This window comes from Anolis sagrei, chromosome 3, assembly GCF_037176765.1.
Source record: "Anolis sagrei isolate rAnoSag1 chromosome 3, rAnoSag1.mat, whole genome shotgun sequence".
Lineage (NCBI taxonomy): Eukaryota > Metazoa > Chordata > Lepidosauria > Squamata > Dactyloidae > Anolis > Anolis sagrei.
The window spans coordinates 241759012-241771917 of NC_090023.1; the positions used below are offsets into that span (position 1 = coordinate 241759012).

Here is a 12906-nt window from a genome sequence, read left to right on the forward strand (position 1 = left end):
AATTACTTCAAGCACTCTTTATTTCGTGGTTCCTGCTTTAGGTGGGTCTAATACAGGATTTTGCTCAGTTTTGTGATGTATGTATTTGCTATCTGTCTCAAGATCTTGAAACAGTTGCAAATGCATATGTTTGGAAGGAAATTTGCCAGGAGTACTTTGATTTGGAAAGGATCTCACTAATTCATTTCTTTTAGTTTTTGGCATCTCCATAATGTGAAATATGTAACACAAGCTTCTTGGCATATATCAGTGAAGAGAATGGAGTGGTTGCATTTTTCTTTTATTACCATGGAAAAATATAAATAAGAGATGAACAAAGACTAATAGCATGTGGTAATTTTAAGCAAGGTCTGTAGATGCTCCAGATCTTTTGAGAGCAATCTTCATAAAATCATGGCTCAACCCATTTTTGACACAATGCTACTCACAATTATGAACCCAATACATTCTATACATAATCTCTCTCTCTCTCTCGTTAAAGAAAATACAAGTATGTATGTATGTATGTATGTATGTATGTATGTATGTTCCAGGATGGCTCCTACCTGACTTGATAGATCTGGATCAATTATGCACACAGGCACAATATAACATACTGAGCAAAATACTTCATGGCTGTCATAAGTATGGTCAAATCATCTAACCTTTAAAGCAAACTCCTGTTTTTACCTGATTTGTTTAATCCTTGCACACCAATATTCTGAAAAAATTCACTGAGTTGTGAAAGAGTCTCTAAGTCTACCAGAATTCCAAAGGAGTGATAAGTGGTAGTATGATCAGCACAGTGGTTACATTAGCAACAAGATTTAATTTGCACTTCTTGCATCTTTTGAAAATATTAGAATTCCAGGATGCCTGTCAAATGAAGCTAAACCCACTGCCAACCAAGATATGCTAGTACCACTTTTTGGCCTCAGAACTCTCACAAAAAATGCTATGCTGCGATTCATTTATTTATAAATAAGCAAACAAAAGTATTCCAGCATGTTACATTTAAGAAGAAATAATAATAAAAAGCAACAGAGTTGTTGTGACAAATTTACAGTAGCTGTTTTTGTTGCAGTGTTTGGAGCATTCGACTACGATTCTGGTCACCAGGGCTGGAATCTTCCCTTGGCCATTGGAAAGTCATGAGTTATTTTGAGCAACTCACATTCTCTCAGCTACAGAGGCATCAAAGGCTCTAAACAAACCTTGCAAAGAAAGCCCTATAGTAAGCTTGCCTTAGGGTCACCATTAGTGAGAAATGACTTGATGGCACTCAACAACAAGGATCAATTGCTCTGGGAGCAAAGAGAGTTATAGAATTAGCAGCTACCAGAAGCAAATATTTCATAACTACTTTGGGCAAATTATTTGAAGAGCACACATCTTTAAAAGAAACTGTTTTAATTATTTGTTATGGTTTTTATTGGACCCCTTGGTGGAGCAGCAGGTTAAACCGCTGAGATGCTGAACTTGCTGACCAAAAGGTTGTCAATTCGATTATGAGGAGCAGGGTGAGCTCCCACTGTTAGGCCCAGCTTCTGCCAATCTAGCATTCAAAAACATGCAAATGTGAGTAGATCAATAGGAAGTTATTGGCACTCCATGCAGTCGTGCTGGCCACATGATCTTGGAGGTGTCTATGGACAACGCCGGCTCTTTGGCTTAGAAATGGAGATGAGCACCACCCCCCAGTCAGGCACGACTAGACTTAATGTCAGGGGAAACATTTAGTTTTATGGTCTTTATTATTTTATGCATGCTTCACTGGAATCCTTATCAGGTGAACATGAAGGCAAAAGGTTTTCAATAAATAAATAAAAAGGAGGGTAATTTTTTTTCCAAATAAATAAAAGGTGAATATAGGATATTGAATACCTGGGTTCTGTTCTGTCCACTTGAGAAACCATTTCATTGCACAGTCACAAATCCAAGGGTTTCCATGAAGGTAGAGACTTTCCAGCTCAGACATATATGTGAAAATGTCTTGTGGCAGAGAAGTAAGTAAGTTGTCAGACAAGTTGATTTGTTTTATGGCTGATGTCTTGAACATTTTGAGATATGACAAAGTGACAAAAGTATCTGGATGAAGTTGTTTAAGCACATTTCCTTCTAAGTGGACCAGCTTCAGTGATGTAAGACCATAGAATGCTCTGGGGTTTATAAATTCAATCTGATTATGATCCATATGCAACCGTACCAGACTTGTGAGACCATGAAATGTGTCTGCGTGAACAACTTTGACTTTGTTATAGCTCAACTTTAAGATCTGTTGATAGAAATGGGAGAATAATGAACTGAAAGAAAAGCAAGAAAGAGTTTGCATGATTTTCATGGACCATCTTCAAATTTTAGATGAACAACACAATTCCACATATGCTTACTCAAAAGCAAGTGCTACTGTGTTCACTGTCTACTGTATTTTTAAAGAATAACAGAATTGCAGGGATTGAGATGGCTACATGGACCACCCAGTGCAAACTCTTGCCAAAGCAGAATCTATAGCTAAGATTGATGTCCATTCAGTTTCTGTTTGCGATCCCAAATAAAGATGCCTCATCCCCCTTTGAGATAATTGGTGTAGCTGACAACAGAAGTCTTGATGTCAGGAGATTCCTCATAATGTTTACCAGTTTTGTTCTAATTTTGTTACTCAGTAAATGAGAACAACTTGGAACGTAAAAAGCAAAGACCCACCCCCTCAAGAGCATTTTTTTTTGTATAAAATGAAAAAGGACTGAAAGCAAAAATTTGATAAACTTTGACACAACAATGGTGGATAAAGCTCATCCTTACCTGCAACAAATGCAAATCAGAGAATGTTCTGTCTTGAACAGTATGTATTTGATTACTGTGCAACAGCAACAACTCCAGTTTCTCCAGGCCAGAAAAATCTCTTTCAGTCAGTTTAATCAAACTGTTGTAACTGTAACAAACATTTCATTCCAGATCTGGGTTTAGTCAGTCAGCTATAGGTCAAAGGTAAAACAAACAAACAAAAACAGTCTCTCTTTTGCAAATGCATAAGTTGATTTTAGTTATAACTTGCCAGGTTAAACTTGAAATACTTTGCCACAAGAAATAGCAGGTGAAAATACAGCAATATGGCTATTAATCATTCACCTGTATGATTTTATGTACTCAGACATGTATACATCCCACTTCCTAGCTATTATTCCCAAACAATTCTATACAGTACAATAATAATAATAATAATAATAATAATAATAATAATAATAATAATGCAACTAGAAAACTAAAAACAATAGAACATATGAAACTATCCATAAAAGCCATCAGCAATCTGATAAAGAAGCTGAGCATGGTTTCTTCTTAAAATTCAAAGTGCAAAGACAGTATGGAATCTAGATATTGCATTTTGTTATTAAGGCTACCATTTACTATTACATGTATCGTACATAAACTTAAGATATGGTAGTTTAATGCTACTTTATCTGCCATGGCTCTGCTGTAGAAAACCCTAGGATTTGGAGTTTGATATGGTACTTAGAATTCTTCTTTGGGGTTTCCATGGTTCACATATATGAGTCAGGAATTTCTGCTGAATACATATTTTTGAATTTTCCAAAGCTGGATAATATTTCTTGATAGAAACTTTGTCCAACTCAATATGGCTGTCTTGGTGCTTTGGTTTTTTTACTCCCTCAGTTGGGGTTTGCTCTCTGCCAATTTCCCCACCTTCTTCCTGGTCACATGGGCATCTCTGTTGTTGGTTGCCCTGAGTCCTCATTGGGGAGATAGGGTGGGATACAAGTAAAGTTTATTTATTTAATTTATCTACCTCTGCCAATGTTAGAACATGGTGCCCGCATGATCAGGAAAAAGGGGGATCACCACCCTTCTTCATGCTAGTCATGCGGTCATCTCATTCCAATGACAGCAAAGGCACCCATGATAGCTAGGAGCGTGCATGAAGCTCTGTGGCCAACTAGGGCCAGTAGTTGCAGCAATCTGACTATGATCCATCCCCTTTCTCTATGTTGATGAGTACACGGAAAGGGTGATGGCACCATGTGGACAGTGATAGTACCAAACTGAACCAAATCTAGTTGTCTAGACTGGCCCAAAGCAGCAGGATATTCTGGAGTTTACACCAAACTCCAGATTGTCCCCTGATTTAAAACCAAAAACCCCAGGATACTCCTTGGAAGTAGCTGTGTGTCATGACAACTGACAGCCTTTCATTTGCTATGAGCCTCTGAACTTTTGCTTGAGTAGACAAGCCATTCATTTCCATCTGTCTTGACCCTTTTTTGTTGTGTAACTACAATGTTTCAATATTATAAAAGAGGGAGAACATTTTCACAGTATCTGCTTTATGAATACCATACATAAACCTACTTTTACCCATCCTCCTTCACCCCTCTGAACTAAAAGGACTTGGTTTTCTAGTCTTTCCTCATGAGGAAATTAACTGATTGATTCTGAGTGCATCTTTTACAGTTTAGCAGTATCTTTTTATAATGAGGTGTCCATAAGTAAGATGGAATACTAGAAAAGTGGCCACAATATAGATTTTATATACATAGCATTTTTGTTTGGTTATCCCTCACAGAGAAAGGAGGATGGAGAAGATCATTTGCAACCATTAATTGACTGCTAAGTCTCAATTCTCCATGTAAAGCTAAGACTATAGACAGAAAAAGACAATTGCTTTCTCAAAAAAAAAAAAAAGAGAAAAAAAGGCTTTTTTGTATCTTAAAAAGAATTGTTCCTATGGTCTTTTTGTCCTAAAAGTGATGCATTACATGGATGACCACTTCAGGTTCTGGCCACCATGTGTGTATTGTGTGATTACATTATGTCAATTTGGGCATTCCTCCTTCTGGCTCTCCTTTGCCACATCTGCTAACAGGCCATTGGAAGCATCCACTTTAAATTTTGTCTTTATGCCCATATATGAAGAGATCATCTTTAAAATGCATCCAAAATCTTATGGTGCTGAGAAAGCTTTGTAATTTTCTCATTACCAGGAGAACAAAATCAAACAGGATTTAGATTCTACACAAAACATGCCTGACAATACTAGTTAGTTATACCATATGTACACTATGCTAGGGGTTTTCTAGATTACAACTAAACCAGTTCTAGATTTATTGGTTTGACTGTTGTCAGCTGTCTGTTCAAACCTTTCTTTAAAAGCTTATAGAAATAAATGTCCACAAGTGATGACAGGCAAATTGGGAGGCTGGATGCCTGATGCATTCCATCACCACAGTCAAATAATACCTTGTGATGATTCCAAGTTTAAAGAGTGGGAAAGTTAAGCAACAATTGATTATGTTCATTACAATCTGTTCAGATTAATGTTGACTGCCTCGTTTTTAGGCAGGATAAGGTGAATCTCTACTGTAGAACTAATGCAGATTAACACCACTTTAATTGTCATCACTCAGTGCGATGGGATCATGGGAGATGTACATCAGTGAGGTACCAGCTGTCTTTGGCAGAGAAAGCTAAAGACTTGTTAAACTATAACTCCAAATATTTCAATGCATTGGTGTCAAACTGCATTTATTCCATAGTGTAAGAATATCCAATGTTATCTTTGATTTTTCCAGACTAATGACAATTATGTTGGAAATAGCAACCTTCTTCAAGCCTCCTATACTAGTAATTTGTTATTTATATAATTCAGACTGCTTACTGCATTGTATATGTGTGTGTTGGTATGCGGTTTTCCTTAACTCTGTGTTGTGGGAGGGGCTGCAGACCATGTGATCAGATCTGGGACTGTTCAGATCTCAGACTCCATTTTAGAAACAATATGCTCTACAGAAGTCAGTAGAAAGAGAATGCTTTAGTCTGTGAATTAACCAGCTATGTAATTTTAAAGCAGACTACTTATTTTTGGTCTCTTGAGAGCATGATTTTTAAATCAAGATATTTTAGGGGAGAGTAGATGTTTTGGGAACTGAAATAACTCTTTTTTGTGCATTGGCATATCTTTGTTCCAAACAGTTCAAATAGATATCTAGGTATATCAACCTAATAGCTAAGAAACCTAATTGCCTTTCATGACTACTATTGGATATTTATCACTAAGGTGGCGCAGTGGGTTAAACCCCTGTGCCGGCAGGACCGAAGAACGACAGGTCGCAGGTTCAAATCCGGGGACAGAGTGGATGAGCTCCCTCTGTCAGCTCCAGCTGCTCATGCAGGGACATGAGAGAAGCCTCCCACAAGGATGATAAAAAAACATCCGGGTGTCCCCTAGGCAATGTCCTTGCAGACGGCCAATTCTCTCACTCCAGAAGCGACTTGCTGTTTTTCTCAAGTCACACCTGACACGACAAAAACAAATCACTAAGGAGATGGCTGACTCAAGTGAGCTTTTAACTCTTCTCAGAAAGATCATACTTTATAGGTAAAAGTAAAGGTTTCCCCTGATATTAAGTCTAGTCGGGTTCGACTCTGGGGGTTGGTGCTCATCTCCATTTCTAAGCCGAAGAGCCCGCGTTGTCTGTAGACACCTCCAAGGTCATGTGGCTGACATGACTGCATGAAGCACCATTACCTTTCCGCCGGATAGGTACTTATTGATCTATTCACATTTGCATGTTTTCGAACTGCTAGGCTGACAGAAGCTGAGGCTGACAGCGGAAGTTCACAGCGCTCCCTGGATTCGAACCTGCGACCTTTCGGTTAACAAGTTTAGCAGCCCAGCGGTTTAATTCACTGCCCCACCGGGGGCTCCATCATACTTTATAAAAGGTTATAATTTCTAAAACGTTCATGCCTTTCCAAAAGATTCCTGGTTTTCCCAAAAGGTTATGAATGCCATTTTCCAAAAAAGAAGGCCTCATAGATCATTATATGTCCCTTATGTGTTTTTATAACATTTTAATTATAATAGACAAGTTAATCACATCATGTTTACTATACATCACAACTTGAGCAATAGCATGCCAACATACCCTAAGTTGATACGTTCCACATTTCGGGAGATATGCGGTGGGATGTTGCTGAGATACCTGAATGTGCAATGTACTTCAGTAGGTACATAGCAAGCACAAGGCTGTGGGCAGGCACTGCTCCCAGACAAAGCAGCCATACAAAAAGCAAAGACAAAATGCAGTAAGCAGGGGTTGCTTTTCCCTTTTCTTTTCATCCTGTGTGGCAGTCTTAAATCAACAACTCTCTCAGCAAGTGTGAGCAAATGAATCTCTAGAAAACAGAAGACAAGACAACATCACGTCAAGATGTGAAGTCACAAATGGCTATCTTTGATCTGAAGACCATTTTCAGGGAGCCGATTCCTTCTTAGAAGTGGTGCAGGAAAGCTATGAAAGTTCTCTCTTTTCTAAAAAAGAAACAACAAAACCCCCACTCAAACTGAGCAGCTAAAAAAACAGCATGGAAACCACACAACTCTCCAAACCTGTCATAATTTTTTCTTTAAAATATTTTTCACATTTTCTTTGAGTGACTGTGGTGGCAGAAATGCTGATGATAGGTATTAAAATATGAAATGAATACTGTTGAGTTTTTGTTACAAGTAAAGCATGGTTTCATTATTCTGAGCATTCATAAATCTGCTTGTGACTTGTCTTTGCCAAAGTACACATCAAGCCCTTCCTTGCCAAGTAAATTAGGCCTCAAAATTAAGGAATTTTAAAATGATCAAGCATTCTGGCTAAGACTGACTACAAGCAATGGCAGCCCTCATAGCTGGACTTTATCATATTTTCATCCTGTTTTGTTAAAGGTGGGACTGCAAAGTCACACTTTTCTTATGACATCTGCTTTGTGTAATGCTCCAGGATCAGAGTAGAAAAACACCATAGTATTGTCGAAGGCTTTCATGGCCGGAATCACTGGGTTGTTATAGGTTTTTTCGGGCTATATGGCCATGGTCTAGAGGCGTTCTCTCCTGACGTTTCGCCTGCATCTATGGCAAGCATCCTCAGAGGTAGTGAGGTCAAAACACCATAGGTTTAATAGTTAATTGGTGTAGAGTTCAATGTGGCAAAAGAAAATTTACCATTTGGATAAGTTACTATTTGGAGCCCCCAGTGGCGCAATGGGTTAAACCCTTGTGCTGGCAGGACTGCTGACTGAAAGGTTAGTGGTTTGAGTCTTGGGAGTGGAGTGAGCTCCCATCTGTCAGCTCCAGCTTCTCATGCGGGGACATGAGAGAAGCCTCCCACAGGATGGAAAAACATCTGGGCATCCCCTGGGCAACATTCTTGCAGATGGCCAAGTCTCTCACACCAGAAGAGACTTGCAGTTTCTCAAGTCACTCCTGACATGAACAAAAAAAAGTTACTGCTTTGGTAATTCTCAAAAAGATGGCTAAGAAATGACATATACATGTTTTAAAATAAATAAAAGTGATCAGCTTAAGTTTCAAGAGAGGCACCTTACTGCCAATAGCAGGAGAAATTTACTATTGGAAACCAATGTGGGGTAACAATAACCTCCATAAACAAAAAGTGAAATATCACTTTCACCACTGGTGGCCTGAGAGCAGCAGGGGGTGAGAGAGATCAAGGGGGGAGGGTCTTGGATCTATAGAATCTCAAAGGTCTCCTGTTTCCTCAATATGAACCCAAAAGACACCCGTACTGGAACTGGCAAAATTATCCTTTTCCCACTTGACCATGGGAGGGAATTCCTATAAGCCACAGCAATCAAAAAACCAAAATTGCCACTCATCTCCAGCCCCAGGTGCAATGAGCAGGCAGGAAGTGACAGATACTACAAAATACATTCTCACAATTGGCTCTGTCCTAAGATTAGTCTGTCTGAAGCTGGAATTAATTCAGTCCTAAAATATGGCTTTCTTGTCTAGCAACTTACGTTTATTTTGCTGTTTTTATTAAGCTCTGGGTTGGACTTGCAATAGATTCAGGTCCTGACTGCTGTTCGATGCTAAAAACCTACTGGGTATCTTATCCAGTCATGATTGCTAAGCCTAACTTTGTCCCATAAGGTTGTTATGAGTATAAAGGGAATTTTGTACGGCACTATGACCTTTCTTTGAGAAAAGGAGGAATGTAAATACTATCATCTGGACCCATAACTTTCAGATTTCTTCTACTACAGTACAGTACTTTTTGTTTGGTGCCCAATTTCTTATTTACTTTTACATGATTATTACAGTTGGTCTTTTATGTTCATGGATTCTGCATCCATGGCTTGACATTTTTTTAAATTCCAAAATCAAGCCTTAATGTTGCCATTTTATAACAGGGACACCATTTTTATTACACCATCATATATACATTAATGGGATTTGAATGTCCATGGTCTTTGCTTTCCATAGGAGTCCTTGAACCAAACTCCAGCAGATAACACTGTACCATGCAGGAAAACTATGGGGGGATCTGGGTTACTGTGAGTTTTCTGGGCTGTATGGCCATGCTTGAGAAGTATTCTTTCCTATGTTTTGCCCCCATCTATTGCAGGCATCCTCAGAGGTTGTGAAGTCTGTTGGAAACTAGGGAAGTGGCGTTTATCTATCTGTTGGATGTCCAGTATGGGAGAAAGCACTCTTGTCTGTCTGAGGCAGGTATGAATGTTGCAATTGGCCACCTTGATTAGCATTTAATGGTAAATGTTTAACGAGCAGCACTCAAAAAACAAGGGAATTCCAGACAATAATCAATCGGGGCCAGCTAACACTTCCCAACAAAGGACCCCCCCCCCCAGATAGCAACCAGCCAGGTTTTGAAGTTGCAAAGCCATTAGATGCTAATCAAGACAGCCAATTGCAACATCTGCACTTGCCTCAAACAAACAAGAGTTCTTTTCCCCACCCTAGACATTCCACAGATATATAAACCTCACTTGTCTAATTTCCAACAGACCTCACAACCTCTGCAGATGCCTGCCATAGATGTGGTAAAATGTCAGGAGAGAATGCTTCTGGAACATGGCCATACAGCCCAGAAAACTCACAACAACCCAGTGATTCCAGCCATGAAAGCCATTGACAATAAACCTCTGAATCTTTTACAACAAAATCAAGAAAGACTCCTATGGCACTTTTACAGTTAACATGCCATAAATTATAGTGGTTTAGGATCCACTTCATAGGGTAGAGACTTATTCCCATCTGGCTATCCCATCCATGGGTGCAACAATAATTCCCATCATTCCCAGGCAGCACTGGCTGAGGACAATGGAAACTGGAGTCCAAACCCACCATGAAGGGATCCAGCCTGTCAAAGGCAACATGGCCATTTTTGCAGATTTCTTTCTATTCCTTCCCAGGTTTAAAAACAATAGTTAAAAGCTTCAAAATGGTTAAACAATAGTTAAAATCTTCAAAGGCAAATAGAACAGACTCCCTTTTCCAAGAAAGAAAAGAAAGCAAGCCTTGAATACCCATTGAAAAGAGAAAAGGAAGGAAGGAATCCCTGCACAGCCAAGGAAAGGATGCCCAAGGGAGAGCCATACCTGGTCTTTCTTTCTCAAAGTCCTTCCAGCTGTGTTTGCACTGGATCCATTTTCTGCACAAGAGAAACCACGCATAACACTGGGGGGAAAGGAGGAAAAAATTGTGAGGAATTGATGCTTATGTGAAAAAAGGGGGAGCGAGAGAAGCCTTGCAGAGGTGAGTGGATGGAAGTTTGTGAGAAAGCACACCCACACACCAAAACACGCCCGTAGGCGTGTTTTGGTGTGTGGGTGTGCTTTCTCACAAACTTCCATCCACTCACCTCTGCAAGGGCTTCTCCCTCTCTTTTTCTCCCTCCTCCCCTCTCTCATGCACAGTCACAGCTGGCTCCTTGCCTGAGGCTGTGGGCTTCCTTTCTTAAGCCTCTCTTGGACCAGCAGCAGAGATGCGAAAAGAAGGCTTTCCTTGAGCAACCTTTAGCAAACTTTAGCTTGCTCTCCAGGCTTGGCTGCAGGGTGCACTCCTTCCCCCCCTGCTCCCCCCTTTTTGTTTGTTTTACAACCTCTCAGCAACGAATGGGAAGAAAAGGAAAGCCTGAAGTGTTGCCCTGAATTAGAAGTCGCCTCCAATTTACGAGCAGTTGCTGGTCTTTTCGCTTATGTCTTTATTTGCTGTATGTATTCCCCACCCTTCTCACCCCCAAGGGAACTCAGAGCTGCCTTCCAATAGGCAACGACACATAAAACAGACCTGCAATAAAATAAGGTAAAGGTTGTCCCCTGGCATTAAGTCCAGTCATGTCTGACTCTGGGGTGTGGTGCTCATCTCCATTTCTAAGCCGAAGAGCCAGCGTTGTCCATAGACACCTCCAAGGTCATGTGGCTGGCATGACTGCACAGAGTGCCAATAACTTCCTTGCTAAGGCTGTACCTATTGATCTACTCACATTTGCATGTTTTCAAATACTACGCTGGCAGAAGCTGGGCCTAACAGTGGGAGCTCACCCTGACTACATGGAGCGCCGTTATCTTCCTGCCAGAGAAGTACCTATTAATATACTCACATTTGCATGTTTTCAAACTGCTAGGTTGGCAAAAGTTGACAGCGGAAGCTCATGCCGCCACCCGGATTCAAACCTACGACCTTTTGGTCAACAAGTTCAGTAGCTCAGTGGTTTAACCCACTGCGCATACACATTAAAAGCCACTAAAAAAAACATATACTTTAACCCACTCAGCCCCCGATGGTGCAGTGGGTTGAAGCGCTGAGGTGCTGAACTTGCTGACAGAAAGATCGCAGGTTCAAATCCAGGAAGCAGGGTGAGCTCCCACTGTTAGCCCCAGCTTCTGCCAACCTAGCAGTTCAAAAACATGCAAATGTGAGTAGATCAATAGGTACTGCTCCGACTGGAAGGTAACGATGCTCCATGCAGTCATGCCGGCCACATGACCTTGGAGGTGTCTATGGAGAACGCCATCTCTTCGGCTTAGAAATGGAGATGAGCACCACCCCCAGAGTCGGACACAACTGGACTTAATGTCAGGGGAAAATCTTTACCTTTACCTATATGTTGAAAGCTTAAAATTAAAAATAACAAAACATTAAAAACCAATTCTTTTAAAACTATACCAACTAAAATCATTCCAGCCATGATCACACATATTCCATCTTCACTTACTGCACTGCATTACTGTCCAAAGGTTTGGTCCCATAGCCATGTTTTTAATTTCTTTCAGGAGGGAGAGAGCTGATCTAATTTCTCTGGGAAGGAAATTCCAAAGCCGAGGGGTCACCACTGAGAAGGCCCTATCTCTTTAATTTGGCAGAGAAATCTAAAGTCCATGTAGACTTAAAATTCTCAGAACTCCATAACAATAAACCATGGCAGTGTAATTCTGCAGTGTGTATGTGCCCATGGTCTTCTGCACTGAATACAATGATCTAAGATGCATGTACACTGAAGAATGAAGGCAGTTAGACATCCCTTGAACTGCCATGTCTCAATGATATGGAATCATGTGAGTTGTAACTTGACAAGGTCCTTTGTCTTCTCTGCTGGAGTGCGCTGGTGCCTCACCAAACTACAACTCCCATGATTCCACAGCAGTGGCCATGGTAGTTCAAATGGTGTCTTAATTGGCATTAAGAAAAGCTAGACTTGGCCATAGAGGTCCACACTCTTGTTACATCCCAAATAGACTACCGCACCACACACTACGTGGGGTTGCCTTTGAAGACTGTTCCGAAGCTTCAAGTGGTCCAATGGGTGGCAGGCAGATTGTTCACCAGAGCAGTGTAGAGGGAGCACACAAACCCCCTGTTATGCTAGCTCTTTTGGCTGCCACTCTGCTACCGACCACAATTCAAAGTGCTGGCTTTAGCCTATAAAACTCAGTGGTTAAGATCTTCTGGGGAGGTCCTGCTCTCGGTCTCACCTCCTTCACAGGTGCGGTTGGTAGGGACAAGAGACAGGCCTTCTCAGTGGTGGCCCCTTGGCATGGCTTTAACTGGCATGGCTCAATGCTATGGCGTCATGTGAATTTTAGTTTGATGAG

General features: G+C 40.6%; 1 protein-coding gene across 1 annotated transcript in view; it reads right to left on the reverse strand.

Moving 5' to 3' along the window:
* IGSF10 (immunoglobulin superfamily member 10) overlaps positions 1-10838 on the reverse strand; it is a 28932-nt gene extending 18094 nt beyond the window's left edge. The window contains exons 1-5 of the mRNA XM_060767706.2: positions 10733-10838; positions 10411-10489; positions 6924-7173; positions 2782-2911; positions 1864-2254 (exon numbers count right to left, since the gene is read on the reverse strand). Coding sequence (XP_060623689.2) covers positions 1864-2254; positions 2782-2911; positions 6924-7117 — 715 coding nt within the window. The 5' untranslated portion in view covers positions 7118-7173; positions 10411-10489; positions 10733-10838. The remainder of the gene's footprint in view (positions 1-1863; positions 2255-2781; positions 2912-6923; positions 7174-10410; positions 10490-10732) is intronic.
* Between the last annotated feature and the right edge of the window lie 2068 nt (positions 10839-12906).